We start from the raw sequence: 17889 nt of genomic DNA on the forward strand, positions 1-17889 counted from the left end.
TTCTAAGTGGTTGTTCTTTTTGCATGTGTCATTCTTATATAAGCTATATAATAAGCTTCCAGGGTTGTCATTGTGTGTCACTCTGGAGCCTAGAATCTCTGTTTAGTCAGTGTGAAGCGATGGAAACATACAGCTATAAGCATGTCTGAGAGCTCTTTTTGTTCAGAATATCACCAGGTTTAATTATCAGTAGGATTTGTGATGTGTTACAATCCAGTTTTTAAGTTCTTAGTCATTTTGACTTTACAAATTACACTTGTGGTACTGTACCTGTACGCTAAGGCATGTATCTATGCCATGCCAGTCACTTTTTGCCCCTCACCTGGTGCATACTGCACCTAAAACTGGCAAAGCCGCCCTTGGGAATATCATCCCAATGAAAGGGGAATTCTCCAGTGGCACAGAGTGACCAAAGCAACTCGTGTCTCTCCCAGCTGCCTGTGTATGGAGCATGGCTCTGGGAAAGGGGACATGGCTAGGGCTTCCCTTTGCTGGCACTTCCCAGCTGCAGTCCTACCTGCTTGGGGCTGTTGGCTGCCATTAGAAGTTAGAGCAGTCCTTTGTCTGTTCTCTCTCTTACTGGGGGACCAGTCCAATGAACAGGTGTCCCAGAATCAGGAGGGGAAAAAACGTGGGTGGGATTGTGCTGTGCATTCTTCACCATAGCAGGGGTCTGTGTGTATGTATTTATGTAGGCACATAATGTAGGGGTGTGGTTTGGGTTCTTTTGGTTAAAGTAGGTGATATTCTACTGTTGAAAAGTGACAGAATTATCAATTAGTTTGGATATTTTTCCCCTCTTGTTTCATCCCTTTATTACCTATATTTTCTCCAAAGCCTCCGAAATTTCATAAATTGCCCTTTATCTTTCAGGAAAATAAATATACTCAACATTTAGATATTTAGCTTCCCCCAAGGCTTACGGTGAAGTCTGATAGTGAACGAGTACTCTGTATTTTTTATATCCCATTTGAAACAAAACCCTATGAAAACGCATACCTGTATCACAGTATTGATTGAGAAATCTCATTTATTTTCTTCTGATTTTATACAACAGGAAATCAGATGTGGAAGTACTTCCAATTCCAGACCACAAATTAATTGTCAGCGTACCCTGCACTCTTCATTCACACAAACCTCCTCTTACTGGTATGTTCTTTGAACATCTCTCTACAATATAGTGTTTGTATTGACCAAGCTTTTTCAAACTTGAGTGTCTGAAGCTAGGCACCTAAATCCATATGTAGGTGCCAAATAAGTAGCCTGATTTTTCAGAGATGCCAAGCAATTGCAGTCAATAGGAATGACAAGTGTTCAACATCTCTGAAAATCCTGCCACTTTTAGTTCCTTAAATATGGGTGTTAGGCACCAAAGTTTGGGCATCTCCGTTAGAAATTTTTGGACAGAGGTCTTAAATAAAAAAAAAAAGTTGCATTTGCTTTATAGTTTATAACTACTTCAAAATTGCTCTGTTCCTGTATTCTGTGTAAAAGAGTGCCAGTTGACCTGAGTTCTTTCCTTTGTGTGGTGAGCAGCATTTCCCTGGCTGGGAATACATAAAATAGACTGTCTGTTGTTTACTTAATTAAAACCACCAGTCTCTTCTTTCTGGGACACCTAATTGTAGAAGAGATTTAATGTATAGAATATGCACATATAGCACAAAACCTTGGGTACGTTTTATCTTTTTAAAACCACAAATTTAATAAAATAACTTTTAACAAACTGACAATATACCTCTACCTCAATATAACGCTGTCCTCGGGAGCCAAAAAATTTTACCGCGTTGTAGGTGAAACCGCATTATATCGAACTTGCTTTGATCCACCGGAGTGCACAGCCCCGCCCCCCGCCGGAGCACTGCTTTACCGCATTATATCCGAATTCCTGTTATCTCGGGTCATGTTATATCGAGGTAGAGTTGTAATTGACAGCAAGTAGACCATACCCATGTTAATTACCAATATCCATTATACATTACAGGAGTTGAACTCCAACCAATCAGTTAGACAAAAGGTGCCTCCCATCCAAGCCCTTGCTCATGCTAGGTCTGAAGAATCTCATCACCTTTGCACAATGCCATGAGGGTCTGCAAACTGGGGCTCTGGCGGATCAATGATGAATTTTCAAATCAAGAGTGGATGTTTTTCAAAAAGATATGCTCTAGGAATTTATTTTTTGGAAGTTCTATGGCCTGTGTTATATAGGCGGTCAGACAGACAAAGTGTTGGAAGTATTATTTATGCAGGGTATTTCCATGACACCAATGTAACCATAAATTCATTTATTAAAACGAAAGGTCAAATGCTATTTATAATTGCTCTAAACATGCCTAAATAATAAGCAATTTAGTACATCCAAACAGTAACAAAACACTTCTAAGCATTTGATCAAGATACTTATAAATGGGCTAACCTCCAGGAGTGCTTAGACCGATATTGGTTGTCTTCAATTTGGTCAGGCAGGTATTAGCAGTGAACCCTTTAAGAGTTGACTTTATACTATTTTTAACAAACAAGCAATGTCATTGCCAATTATCAGACCTCAGTTAAGGCCAGATGAAGCGGTTTCTTACATAGCAAATTACTTACTGCACCTGGTATCCAATTAACTGTATTTTATTTCTGTTACTTCAGCCCATACTTTAAGATAACACTGATATTTTGAAGGGTCATTACAAGTTTAACACAACAACTCTTCTTTCGCATGAACTCATTCTTTTTGGTCACATGCTTTGGGCCCATTGCTCATGCTAATATCTCAATTTAATTCAAAACTGTAGTTCACACAAATCTAATGTGGACCTATATTACTGTACTAGGTGATCACAGTGGCCCTTCTGGCCTTGGAATCTATGAACTTATAGATTATATCATTGAAATATGCTATACTTGAAGACTCGTCATGTTCCATCTGCTGCAGGAGGTGCCAGTAACCACAGGGAACCTGTTAGTTCAGTGGCCAGAGAAGGAGTCTAAATCCATATTAGGTTTTGGGTGTAAATCCAGGTACTGATGGATTTTATAAAGCTCTAACTGGTTTGGGTCTTGGCTGTTGGAAAGACTGTGTCTCTCACCTTAAACCACCATAAATGAGATCAGTTTGAGTTAAATCACTGGATTTAAATGTGGTGAGAACTTGGTGACAAGGTGTGCAAAGTAGAAGTCTTTCAACTTTAATTTAGCCCACCCTTCTCTCCATACACACTTCTGACAAAATCCTAATTTGATTACTCTTCTATATAGGCAATTATACTGACCTCATTACTGTAGTATCTGAGCAGCTTCCAGTGGTCCATTAAATGATGTGAATAACATTTGTCATGTGTGGTTCATTCTTCAGGTCATCCTCTCCCGAGGGAGAAAATTGTGTGTGCAGTGTAGTGTTAGTTATGGTAGGGTTAAAAATCATATGCATACAATGCTATGTATTTCTGGTGTAGAAGGCAGGTTGAAGAAGTGTGCCTTGCACTTGGAGTGGAAGGTGGTGAGGTTGGAGGTGATTCTTGATTCCGGTGGGAATTTGTTCCACGTTCTTGGACCAGCCCCCAAGCAGCTCTGTCTCCTGCACTGACAAGATTTACTCTTATGGTAGAAAGTTGCATTGTGTCTGAGGAGCAGAGTTGTCCATGGCTAGGGTACTAGTCTCAACTCCTTTTGCAGTGTTTATTTTGGAGGTTTTTTTGTTGTTGTTAATAGTGTGTGTTAATATACATGTGTCTGGAGACAAGTAATTGGGCACAGTTTAGTAATCTGAAATATAAGCAAGCTTGAATCCATGACCATCCATCAGCAATGTCCTGCAATGAGCCTTATATTCTAAGTCTTTCTGGTTGATTAACAGGGGTGCCTGGGCTGATCTATATGATTGCAAGGCTCATGGTCACTGAAGCAGCCAGGAAAACTTGGAAAGACTTTACAGACAAACAGAAATGCAGTCAAGTTGAGTGTATGTAATGTGATAACTTTTGAACGGTGCATCAGATCAATTCCAAAATTTCAGGGAATGATCTAGTTATCAGTGGGCAGAACCCTATTGATTTGAGGGAAAATGGGGTACATATGGAGTTGTTGTCATCTGTTCAGCGAAGCCACAGTTTCAGGTACCTCTGCACTTGTCTGTAGATCAAACAACTTGTTGATGGTACCCCTTAATGCCTTCCAGCATAACCCCTGCTCATCCTCCCAATAGAATTTAATGTGTTTGACACCTTGACTGATTTGTCTTCCAGACAGACAGAAAATAAATCATTTCTCTTCCTGATGGGAGCTGTGGTGTAGATGCTCAGCCAGTAGGGGCAGCCAGAGGGAGAGGAGAGAGAAGAAGGCTTCATTCTTCCCTTCTAGTGTCCTGTCTCCACAACTTCTGCTCTGTGGTGGGGAGGGAGGCAGAAGTGTTCCCCTCCCTTCCAGTCCAGGGGGAATAAAGGTACTTTGAACAGACTCCAGGGGAGAGTGACAAAAATAGCAAGATGTATAGAAAAGCTGGCCAAAGACACAAGGTTAAAAAAAGTCTTCAAATATGTTAGGCGCTGGTATAAAGAAGATGTTGATCAATTGTTCTCCATGTCCACTGAAGGTTGGACAAGAAGTAATGGACTTAATCGGAAATAGAGGAGATTTAGGTTAGATTTTAGGAACTATTTTCTAAATCTAAGGGTACGTCTATACCCAGCCGCTAGTTCGGCGGCGGGCAATCGAACTTCTGGGTTCGACTTATCGCGTCTTGTCTGGACGCGATAAGTCAAACCCGGAAGTGCTCGCCGTCGACTGCGGTACTCCAGCTAGACGAGAGGAGTACCGCGGAGTCGACGGGGGAGCCTGCCTGCCGCGTGTGGACCGAGGTAAGATCGAACTAAGGTACTTCGAACTTCAGCTACGTTATTCACGTAGCTGAAGTTGCATACCTTAGTTCGATTTGGGGGGTTAGTGTAGACCAAGCCTAAGAGTAGTTAAACTCTGGAATAGGTTTCCAAGGGAGGTTGTGGGTTCCCCGTCATTGGAGGTTAAGCACAGGATGGAAAAACACCTGTCAGGGATGGTCTAGATTTACTTGCTGCTGCCTCAGTGCAGGGGGCTGGACTTGGCCTCTCGAGGTCACTTCCAGCCTGACATTGTTATGATTCTATGAGTATGCTTTGAGGGAGGGGAGGGGAGTGTCAGAGCCTATGGCATAAGAGGAATGGGTGGGAACAGGACCCATGGTGGGGGGGGGAAGAGAGGAATAGGGGAACAGAACCCCTGGCATGGTGCTGAGAAAGGGAGATCCTGCTTGGAGGGGTGGGAGATGGAGGGAAGATAGAGACAGTGCTGAAGGAGAAATGGGGGGCAGAGACCCTGGCATGGAGAAAGGGGGAAAGGGGAGTGCACAAAGTCCGTAGTATTGCAGGGGGAGAGTGGGCAATCTTGAAATGGGTAGATGCGGGAATCGGGGGAGCAGACAGAACCCCTGAGGGAACAGATGCAACCCCCTCCACTACCAAACCCTCCAGAGGCTTCTCCCTACCCACCAGTTTCTTATTTGGATTGAACTTCAGCCAACTGTCTTGTTTCTGTGTCGGACATTGGTTAGGCATCCAATTCCATCAAAAATGACTTAGGTCACTGGTGATATTGCATCTCAAAATGTCTGATTTCCCTTATTGCTGGGGTTCTCAAACTGGGGGTTGTGACCCCTCAGGGGGGTCGTGAAGTTATTACATGGGGGTTGTGAGCTCTCAGCCTCCACCTACAAACCCCGCTTCATCTCCAGCATTAATAATAGTGTTTAATATAAAAATTTGTGGTTTTTAATTTATAAGGGGAGGGGGCCGCACTCAGAGGCTTGCTGTGTGAAAGGGCTCACCAGTACAAAAGTTGAGAACCACTGCATTAGTGCCTTATATCAACACTATGCAGGATGGTGGCACTGCTATGTATAGATTGTTCAGGATTCCTGTACTAGAGTGATTTCTTCATACTGTATGTGTCTGATACAAATTATAGAAATGACACTGGTGAATTCCTGTATATGAATTCAAGTCTGAAACTGGCTTAAAAACAAAATATTATACTTTGGGGATTAGCAAAAGTATTTAAAGCCATGGATTTGGCAAAATTAATTAGTCAAGTAAGTATGATTAGAATTCATCTTTCATTTGTGTGCTTCTTGCTTGTCACTCTCATATCTGGTACTAATGCCATTGTAGGCGAGTGGCAGGCACCTTGAGTTGGTAGACTTAATGTACCCCTCACTATGTGTGCACACATCATACATCATTTTGAAAGCTTATTATGTCTACTTTAAGATGAGAGATGATGCAGAGCTGTCAAGTGATGCCATTACCATAGACACAGGAATAAATAGTGACACTATCATCCTATTAAAATGACCATTTTGAAATATTTGCCTTTTTTTGTTAGTGTAATTACTCTATGTATTATTTCAAGACACAAAATTGGATTTCTTTGTGACTTTAAAGCATCACAACAACAATCTAAAGGGTAAAACAAAATCTAATAATAAATTTGTACTGGTATCATTGAAATGCGACTAGTGACATTTCTAGTCAACATCATTATCATCATCTTCCTGACCTCTATTGAGAGTGTGTGGGTTACCACAGTCTTCCTTGCCTAGGCATGTATGCAGTTCTGTGAAGGAAAGATTGTTCTGACTATAGACACACTTAACTGTAGAGCAATGCCTACTGGTACAGGCACAAATAAGGTCTCGCAGAAGCTGAGATGCCATTAGTCCCGTGAAGAATACAGGAAGTAGATCATACACATTTTTCCATATATGCTACCATGGTGATCCAATATGTGGTTTACCTATATGCGAAGACATCCAAATCTTTGTTTGGCAAGATTCTCTTTTGACATGCTATTCAAAACGGTCCTCACATGGGGGAAATTTGACCAGTGACTTTTCCTTTTTGATAAATAGCTTGAGGTGCAAACAATTCAGGTCTCTGTGGGTTTCCTTTTCTTGCTCTGGTCATAGAGCACTGCCTTGCTGCAGAAATTGCAGCTTGTCTGTCAGACTCTCCCAATTTGGCAAGATCTCTGAAATGGTAAGCTCCCTTTGTTTTGACAACATTAAACACAGATTTCCCCCTCCCCCCCCAATACCAAATAGGGATGAGACAGTTATATCTTTTAATGCATGTACAGCAGGAGGTATGTTGCGGAAGTCAGGAGTGAGTGTGCCACAAATTGTGTGCACAAGTATGAAGCAACGCTTGTTAGTTGTGCTTGTAGTGGTGCCTGTTTTAGGCCACATGTTATGTGCATATTCCATTTTTGGAAAGTAGTGAACAGCACAGTCCAAATCAGGTGTGTCAGATGATCTAATTGTTATAGTTCCTTTGAACCCAAGAAACCCGAAAGCCACTCTGGCACATACAGTGTGCAGAAGCATCTTTGTGTCCACTTCCTCTTGAGTACTGTTCAAGTTTTGGGGCTTGTCTTCACTTACCGGTGGATTGATGCTGCGGCTATCGATCCACCGGGGGTCAATTTAGCGGGTTTAGTGAAGACCCGCTAAATTGACTGCAGATCGCTCTCCCGTCAACTCTGGTACTCCACTGGAACAAGAAGAATAAGGGAGAGTCTCTCCCGTCGACATAGCGTAGTGTGGACCCCGCGGTAAGTAGATCTAAGCTACGTCTACTTGAGTTATGCTACGAACGTAACTCAAATTGCGTAGCTTAGATCCATTGGGCTTCTTCAACACATTTAGTGGTGATGGACTTCGTTACTTCACTATTGAAAAAACATCCAGCAAGAAGGAGTATTTGTGCTGGCATACTCCTACACTCTCAGGTGCATTTTGAACCGTATATTCACAAAGAAATTTTACAAGCAATTGCTTCTTGGATGACATGTTTAAAAACTCTTAACATGGAAGCACAGTGTGTCCACCAATCACCTGGTATTTCTTACATCTAACCTTAGATCCTGTCTGATGCTGTCTTTCTGCAGTTTTCTGTCAAAGACTTCAGTCAGGTCCTAAAAGCTAAATTCTGTACCTGAAGTACTCAGCACCCAGTTCATCAAATGTGTGGAATTTGTGTCCAGCCATCATTTGTATGACAGCCATGGCATCTCTGCTATACACTGTGGTTTCTTTGTTGCATGCTCTTAGCTCATGGATTCTTTCAGCTTCAGCTTCCAGTTGATGCCCTAATTCAGCTTTGTCTGTGCTTCTTACTGTTACATCAGCATGTAAGAGGGACATAGGCTCAGGTACCCAGGGGAGACTAAGAATAGTTGGTATTGAAACATCATCTCTGTATCTTGCTAAGGATTGGGCTCTGCGGAAAACAATTTCAAGACTGATAGCTGCTGTGATTGTCCCTCCCTTGCCAGACTTAAATTTGATCTTTTTCGTCATGTCAGCAAATGTTTTAATGGTAGATTTCTTGACTGGGCTGAAGAAGCTACATGTCCCATGAAAATCAAGTGCACCTCTCACAGATCTTTCAATTTGTTTTTCACTAGCATCTGCTATTTTCAGTCGAGAACCTTGTATGCGCTCTTCATCTCCAGTGCAGAGGCAAGGACTTGTTTGTGGACTTTGTCTTCACTACTTCATTAGGCCACTGCTTTCTCTCATAGCTTTTGCATTTTCATAATATGAAGCTGTATATTATTATCTCTAACACTGACTTGTGCATGTGTCACTGAATTAAAAAGCTAGTTTCTAGAATATTTAAAAGGTTAGTACCGCATGCATAGGCAATTACAAATTAAAACCTTCTACCAGACAGACTAGAGCAGTAGTCCCCAACGCGGTGCCCATGGGCACTATGGCACCCACTGGGGCATTTATGTGCACCCGCCTAGTGCCCAACAGGGGAGAGAAGCCGCGGCCCTGCGCCTGATGGGGACAGAGAACTCAGGCTGCGGGCACGGTGTTCTCGGTCTCTGCCAGGCGCAGGGCCACAGCTAAAGCCAGAGAGAAGTCGTGGCTCCGCGCCTGCCGAGGACCGAGAACTCCGTGGCTACAGGCTGCGGGTGCTGGTGTTCTCGGTCCCCGGCAGGCGCGGGGCCCGCCTAGTGCCCAGCAGGGGAGAGAAGCCGGGGCCCCGCGCCTGCTGGGGACAGAGTACTCCGGGGCTGCGGGCGCCGGTGTTCTTTGTCCTCGTGGCTTCTCTCCGGCTTCTCTCCTCTCTCTGGATTTATATATTATGTAATATTAAATGTGATGTTTTTCATATTATTTAATGTACAAATAAAAATAAACCTTGAAAAATTGTTGGCGCTCACCACACTCATCTGAAAACATGAATGTGCTACTGGCCACAAAAAGGTTGGGGACCACTGGACTAGAGGCTACATTGTATGTACAAAATCTTACAAATGGGGAAGTATTGTGTTAAAAATTCATGTACATTTATATCTGCTCACTATGTAGTACAAACTATAGGCAGACAACCTACTGCTACTGGTGCACAATCTTCAGTGTGAGACTGATCTGTTCAGCAAATTTCAACTGAAAATATAAAACTGTTATCACTCATGAGATACTTTGACAATTAAGAATGTGATCTGAAAACATTTCACGTTAGTATATTGCAAAATGTTGATATTTGCCATTTTTGCCATGTGCGAAATAGCTTAATTATTGCTGGAAAAAATATTTGCCCATGAAAAAACAATAAAAATACTTTAATACATTGATGTTTGGTAGTTTTGACCAATAAACACCACATTAAGATGTTGACATTAACATGAACAGTAAAAACTATAGTCAGTCATGTTGTAGTGGTTCCAGAACTGCAAAAAAGATACTCATTTTGGGTACCATTGTTTCACTGTGCTCTTCAGCCTTACCGCACCACTTGACAGTTCCACATCATATTCCTTTAAAGGTACATAAAATAAGCTTTCACATAATATCTGATGTAGATGTGTGTAAGGTGAGTATATTACATGCCAAAAATTCTTTTGGAGAATGGCTGCACGCCTATTGTGCTTTATTCATTTTTATTGCTGGAAGAATAAATTTACCACTGAGAACAGATCATCTGGCCAGTGATTTACACACTTTTTTTCTAACGTACATGTATATTTGCAATAAGTAAAGGTTACTCTTAGAACAGCAAAAATTAAAGAATAAAGCTGTTGCTTCTGTCTAAAGATATTGCAGATGTTCTTAGTACTGTAGTAGTATTACACAGGGTTATTTGGTTTTTTTTTTTTTAAGGCAGTATTCTAGATTTGCCAGTAGAGAGCAGCTGATCCACATTCCTAGATTATTAAGAACAATATGAACAGAAGCTGAAGTTTGGGGATGGGGGAGAAGGAAACTTGACTCTCACACACATTCTTTGTGTTTTGTTTAAGTAGCAACAAAGCCAAAAATATTAGTATTTATTGCTACTGTCTGGCACTTGATTTCTTGTTACTATTGTAAAGTTTTATGTTGGTACATACGTAGCCATTTAATGACTGATTATAACAATTTATTTCTCTGGGGGAAGAGGAAGATGCAAATTAAAGCAAGCCATCAAAAGGAGACATTCGGGTTCCTGCAGTGCATTTAACTATGAAATCATGACTGTAGGGGTTTCTGGTGATACATGTTCTGCGTTTAGTGCTCACAGCTTTAATATGTCATTATAGATGTACTTAAACTGGTTTATGCAAATACTTTAAAATGAAATTTTATCACTTATGATTTTGTTTCAAATAACAGCAGGTTTTCCTTCTAGTTCAATTCATTGTTGCTGCTAGGATACATAAAGGGTGGCTCTCTTACATGGAGGACACTGAGCAATGTTGAATTTCAAATAATGTTTTGGGTTTTTTGGGGGTTTTTGTACAGGTTCCTAGACTGGCTCTTGAGATTTCAGATTTCTTCCACAGTTTGTAAAGAAGTTATTGGCTATGAAGAGACAGCCAACTTAAAAATCCTGGGCTTTATTCTTGGGTCTTCCCCAGCCACTTTGCCCTGCTTTAGCAGAGCAAAGCATTGGAAGCCCAGAGAAAACCTGCTTCCTGTAGCAGTTCTTTGCCCCCTTGAGCCATGTTGTAGAGACATGCCTGAGAGGGAATTAAAGGAGTCCTTATGTCCCATGTGATACCCTGCCGTCCAATAGTCTGTGGGGTTGTTGGCAGCCAGGCATAAATTGGAACTCAGCCAACTGGAGGCTTAGACAAAGGCTAGGTGGCATAATGCCACCTTTGCCCAACCTCCAACACTCCCTCCCCACCCTTTCCTGGTCCTGTGCTAAGCACAAATTTAACTCTCTTAAAGAGTTTTGCTTAACGTCTAAAGATCACTCCCAAGAGTATATTAACATATATTTGTGAAGGTAGGACTTATAGCTTAAAATAGAAAGTTAATGTTCTGGTAAACTGGTGGCATTTGATTTTATACCAACAAAATACGGCCATATTATTGCCCTCTATATATGCTAATTTTCATTGCACTGAGGGTTATTGCCTGATGTGATTATGTAAATACCCAATCCAAGCTATGAAAAATTATATTGTGATAGCTTGAATTATTGTAAATATAATCTGGCTGCATCTGTGCACACAGTCATCATGTTCTGGAGTGGGATCTTTAGGGGCTGTAGGGGAAGGGAAAGTGGGAGACTCCTAGGAACCCCTGGTTAAATTCTGTCCCCAAAATTGATGGAAATGTTGGCATCGCACCTCTGGTTACAGCTAAGTAATCCCTATCAGAAGTAATTTCTCTCTTGTGCTGTGTCAGATAGTAGGTATTTTAAAATTCTTTTCAGAAGATGAAAGTTTTGGTGCTCGATAATTAGTAATACTAGTGCCGCTGGACTTCCTGTTGCAGCATCAACACACACACACACACACACACACACGAGAGAGAGAGAGAATTTCTTTTAGGAACAAAATACAAGTACTCGAAAATATAAATTTAATAAAACCTTGTTGGCCAAATGGTTTCTTATTTGGATTTTTTGGTTATAAAAAGTGGGTTTTATTTTTAAATGGGGAAAAGAAACTAAAGCTCTGATGTTTCAATAAGCTCTGCATGTGCTGGTCCCTGTTGAAGTCAAAAGAGCAGAATTCTGCCCAGGGAAAATTTATTGAAAGCTTGGGGCTTTAGAGATTCACTCTTATATGGGCTTTCTTAGATGACCAGGGGGATAGATTTTTGGGGGACGTTTGTTAAAATACTGGCAGCAGATCAGTACACAAACAATCCTTAACTAAAGAGAGCATGGAAAAGAATGACAGTTGTTTTATTTTTTCTTAAGGTGGTGGCTTTGCAAAATGATATTGGCACATTTTTTTGAGGAGTACTATCTAGCTGTCTAATTAGAGGGAGGGAAATGCTTGTGAGCAGTGTAGCAGGCTTGCTGTCAGAATGCACATTTCGTTCTAAAGCTGCTAGACTCTTATGCAAATGTTAGATTGGATTAGGTTTTCTAGCCTGCTTATTAGAAGGAATAGATTTTCCAATATGAGATTATTAGTAATAGCAGTATTATGTGGCCAAAAAAAACCCCCAGTGTGAATAAGTCACCTGTAGAATTTCTGTGGGTGGTTGTTTTTTTTTTGGTTTTTTTTTTTTTAAGAGTTGGGGCTGGTCTACATGACCTGTGTTTGTACCAAAATATGAGAGGTATGGAAACTTTAAAGGGAAAAAAACTTAGATATTTTAAAAATATTAAAATGAGTTTAAAGTGGGCTGCAGCTTTCAGAGAAGGGAAAACGTTTGGGTAGAAAAAGCATGTGGTAAGATTGCCGCACAGTAGATCTTTGGGAGCATATTCATCTTCCAGCAGCAGGAGCATTTCATGATGTGCATTTGAACAGATGGGAAATCTGCAAGTGGCCACCTACCTGAAAGTGTAATTCTTTGATGGGCAACTCTGACCCGAAAATCAAACAATGGATTCTGGCCATAAATGTTTTCACCCTTGCTTTGATGTATGCCGATCAGATGTATTTCTGCTTTCTGAAATGATAGTGAGAGGAGAGATCAGTTCAGGTAACAAAATGCCTGTTATAATAATGAATTGTTTTCTATGCCTCATGTTTCATGAGGAATAGTGAAAATTCTGATTGAGTTCTGGAGGAAAGTTTAGAAAGGGGGAGTTTTTTCAATTTTCTAGTCAGTAACAGTCAGAAGTTAAAATTACATTGCTGGGGCATATTTTTGTTCTAGAGGTATTTTTCAGGCTTTCCCACTCCTACATACTGTGTCACTTTTTAAACCATTTTACTTAGTAAGCTTTTTTTTTGTACTTTAAACCTTCTCCCTGAAACTTAACAATTAAGAATCCCTTTGACCCAGCAAACTATATTGATCTGTCTGACAAGTACCCCATTCAAAAATGTAAGAAAAATATTTGCAATAATGCCTTTCAGATAAAATCAATGAATCAAGATACCTTCCCTGCCCCTCCCATACCAAATATTCCTCATAATAAGTGAAATAATTGGTATTTTAACAGAAAATACCAATTTATTTAGATTTATTCATTAAAAAGAATACTAACTTGTAGAAGAAATGTGATTATATTTGTAACACTAAAGGAAAGAACACTTTTATAGACTTTTCTCCTAATGCTTCCAGGATACAATGGCTCTAGTGTTATGAAGAAGTCGTCGTCTCTGTATTAACTACCTACTAACTATTAGATGCTTGAACTGGTGTTTCTTTCACCTTTTTACAGGATGTCATCACTAATTCATGGGATGATTTAGTTGGGAATTGGTCCTGCTTTGAGCAGGGGGTTGGACTAGATGGCCTCCTCAGGTCCCTTCCAACCCTGATATTCTATGATTCTAATTGCTCTATCCTTTTTCTGTTGTGAAGGGTGGGGAGCACTGCAGTCCTAATAAATAATCAGAAGCAATTGCTCTTTAAGAAGGAAAACTACTTTTTTGAATGTCCATGTATTAAAAAAGAGAGTCAAGTCAGTACTCAGGAGATGTTATGATGACAATATTGAAAAATTGAAAAGTCACCTACGTAGGCACTGAAATCCTGATTCCCTGACTCCAAATGAAAACCGATAAATCAGGGCTATTGAAGGCTTTGACAGTATTGTTCAAAATCTCAAGGGCACTTATTTCAAATGACTTTCTGACTATAAATAGTCAAGCTGGTTGATGAAATCCTTGAAATTAATTTGCTGTCTTTTTTTTTTAATGAAACATTCCTTTTTTCATCTCCCAACAGCTCAGAGGAAATTGATTTTTTTTTTTAAACACTCCTTTTTCATCATCATCTTTGTTTCTTTTTTTTCCTTTTGCACAGAGATTCTGACAAAATATATCAAACCTGATGCAGAATGTTTGGAGTTGTTTGCTCGCTGCCTGCAGCCTGGTTGGACCAGTTGGGGAAATGAGGTTCTTAAATTCCAACACATTGATTATTTCATTGCTCTGTACAACGAAAATGAAGTAGGATCTTTTAGCTTAATTTGAAAACTTGCCCACTCCCCATAATTCTAGAACACTCAGAAGGCAATGTAAATGAAACAGACACTTAAATTGAAATCCTTGTAGTGATTAGCCTTCTGATTAGATTATGGTGGTGTCTTCAGTTTCACAAGGTGTTCCTGTATTTTGATTCCCCTTGAGAAGTAGGGCAGATCACTTGAAGTACATGCTTCTGACGGATTGATTTTTCTGAAAGAAAATACTACTTTGGGTTGGTGACAAATCAGAAAACAAGGGAAACTGAAGTAAATAAGTATAAATACAACATATCTTACCACATAGTCATGTGTCTTTCTATCCCCTGAGATAAAGGGAGCAATGCCCACATTAATAGGTATGTGGACTGTTGACTGGTACATATTCTATATTTCTAAAAATTACACTTTTAAAATAGTCAACAATTCCATCTTTTTTTAATGCTGTTAATACTTTGAGTATAGTCTCAACATCTTACAAATTCTGCATATTAAGGCATATGTGTATGGTAAAAGTTTAGCAGAATATAAATATTTTATAAACCTTGTTTCCTCATTCTTGAAAACATTTTAAAAACTAAGCTATGCTTCATGTTTCAATTTATACCTAACTTACTTTTTTAGCTCCTCTTTCTTGTAATGTTCTTGAAAAATATTTATTATAAGTTTCATATCTGTTCTTTTGAACTGCTAACTGTTTCAGCAATAATTAAATTATTTTTAGAATGATATACTGCATATGTCCTTTGCTTCCCTTAGGTTTTACTATGAAAAAGATAACTGTTTGTAATGAAACATTGCTGTTTGTATGCAACATTGGAGGCAAAGTGATCCTCGGAAGATAAATTGCCATTATTGATAACAAGGAGCAAAATAAATCATACACCTCAAATTAAATAAACTTTTGATTGTTTTTAACCAAAGCCTGATGTTCACAAGTTGTCTCTTTTGTAACGTGAACACAATGATTTTTAAATTCAATTTGTTTTGTCAGTGTATTATTCACAGGTTTTTAATTTCTCTGTTATAGTTTATATTGTGGTTCAATTTCACATTTTTATTTCTTTATTTGGGCAGTAGACTTAGCAAAGCTGAAATAATGGTTGTTTTTACACTAGATACAGTTAAAACAAAAAATGTACGCAAATATTTCAACAATGAAGTGCAAGCTGTTATAATCCTACCAGTAGGCAAAAACCTTCTATTGGCTATAGTACTAAATAATAGTTATGGGTTTCTAATTGTCCAAAGTGTAAGGGGGAAAAAGCTAAGTATGTACAATATATATAATTGGCATTTAATATGTCTGTGTATATATTACATTTTCCCTGGGTTTGTTTAGGCTTCCCTTAGGAAGCTAAACTCTTAGTTAAAAAAACATTGTTCTGTGTTAATCATTAAGGGCAAAATGTTTATGCAAAACTTTTATTGATATCATGGGAGCTTTGCTTACAGAGTAAGTGTAGAATATGGTTTTAAGATAGTTGAATGTCAAGGGTTACAAGAGGAAATAAATGCTATATAAAACTCAATGTCTAGAGCAGCTCCCAAACTGAGAATCTCATGAGACTTTTTTTATAAACATGTAATTAAATAAGCTCCATGGTACCAGGGCTGTGAGACTTCTTCTGGGCTTTGTTTAACACATCTTGTGCAGTTCTAAAAAGCCTCCTCTACAAGCACCAGCAAGGGGGTGTGGTGCCATGGAGTTAATGGTGAGAAGGGTGTGTTGGGGGAAGGGCTACAGCATCTAGCATTTTGGGGATTTGAGATGCCGCTACTACCCATAGGCAGCTGGCAACAGGCTGCTATAACTTGGGCTGCCTTCCAGGGCTGTGTGACTTATTCTGGGTGCCATAGCAGTCCAGAATACGGAGAAGTCAAAAGTATCATAAAGCCACCATAGGCCCCACAGAGGTTGTTTTGTGCTGCATCTCTTGTAGGCACAGAACATATTTTAACCCGTAGAGATTAGTATGAGGGCCTAATCCTCCTATTGGCTCCAGGCAGGCAAAGCTCTGGACCAGCTGGATCCTGCACTGAAATCTGTGGAGTCCAGATGGGTGCCACAGTCCACCTGCACAGAGCTGGCACCTTCATTTTTAAAATGTCAACTAGTTTTAGATGTCTCTCAATTTCAGGGTTCCATCTAAAGAGAGTTGGGACCTGATCTTTAGAAGATGAGGACCCAGAGTTCCAGTTGAACTCAGCAGATGCACCATGAGCTCATCTTCAAAAATCAGATCTGCCAAAAGTTGAAAGATTAGGCTTAAGTGATTTATCCATGATCAGGTCTCATGTGGCGGAGTCAAAAATGTATTTAAAAAACCACTACATTCCTAGTCCTTATGGGTGTGGAGAAATACTTCCAAACATGAACCAGTGTAAACAGATGTATTGTCTTCTGAGTCTGCAGCCAATCTAAAACAATGGCATTAACAAGGTATGAGTTGCCCTCATTTTCTCAGTGAACAGTTAACTCTGAAACCTAACGACACTGATATTGTCAGTGATTATTTCAGCAGAAATAGCCAGCTATTATGTTTGTCCCAAACTGCTTCCCACACTTTCCTGGCTGCAAAAAGTTTCCATCTGTCTCTTACCAGCTGCCAAATCTTTCTATAATGCCAGTTGTGTTGTCCATACAACTATCTGATGCACATTGAAAATTCAGAGCAGAGTAAAATCAAATGAATTTAAGTGGACCTCTGTCAACTTGAAATCTAGTTACTCTTTTTTTTAAAAAAGCAATTACAGGTACTATTATGTATTGTGATGATAGCGAAAGGAACCCCGGCCTATGTGCCAGGTCCTATACAAACGTGGAATAAAAAAACAATCCCTGGCCCAAAGACCTTGCAACCTAGGCATAAAATGACAGAACAGTTGGAAATACATAAAGGAGCACAAGATATGAATTTAATTCAATTCGGTGTGATACACAGCAGCTGCCTATGTATTGTGTGCCCCTTAGTTTTCCTGACAAATGTTTTGTCATCATTTTCCTATCTTTAAAAGGTTTTCCTCTTTCTTGTTGTTTGCATGGGTCTCAACACAGCAACAAGGAATGCTGACTTTATGCAGAGTGCTATCTAATGAACAAAACATACACTGAAGAGTATTTTTCTTTCTAATTTTCACTTGTGGCAATATTAGGCCTTTAGAAGTACAGTAGGCCATTTTCAGACAAGTGAGATTTTTAAATTGGCATATCCCTTTATCATCAAAATATGAAGGTTTATTGGAGGAAGAATTGCAGAAGCTCAGTGCTTAGGATCCTTTGAGAATTATACAATTACATAAAAATCTTAGCTCATAAAGGGAATATTAAGTCATTTAAAGCTATCTTCATATTTAGAATTAATGAGTTAAACATTTTTATGAAGCTGAAGGATTGAATGATTTTGAAATGTCAAATTATCATATGACCTTTACTTATATTTTTAAAAACTAATAAATAAAATATTTTATACTGTTAAGATACTTTCTG

At 39.5% G+C, this 17889-nt stretch overlaps 1 protein-coding gene across 19 annotated transcripts in view; it reads left to right on the plus strand.

The window, feature by feature from the left end:
• Positions 1-17889, plus strand: part of METTL4 (methyltransferase 4, N6-adenosine) — a 42776-nt gene that overhangs the window by 13509 nt on the left and 11378 nt on the right. For 11 of the 19 annotated variants that reach the window (XM_024111512.3, XM_024111507.3, XM_024111509.3 and 8 more), the window contains exons 8-9: positions 1058-1149; positions 14240-14331. In XM_024111512.3, the coding sequence (XP_023967280.2) occupies positions 1058-1149; positions 14240-14331 (184 nt within the window). Of the gene's footprint in view, positions 1-1057; positions 1150-1984; positions 2143-4232; positions 4430-14239; positions 14332-15158; positions 15323-17889 lie in introns of those variants that run through there. The other 8 variants (XM_065585336.1, XM_042854802.2, XM_065585335.1 and 5 more) reach the window with 4 other exon arrangements.

Source organism: Chrysemys picta, chromosome 2, assembly GCF_011386835.1.
Source record: "Chrysemys picta bellii isolate R12L10 chromosome 2, ASM1138683v2, whole genome shotgun sequence".
Lineage (NCBI taxonomy): Eukaryota > Metazoa > Chordata > Testudines > Emydidae > Chrysemys > Chrysemys picta.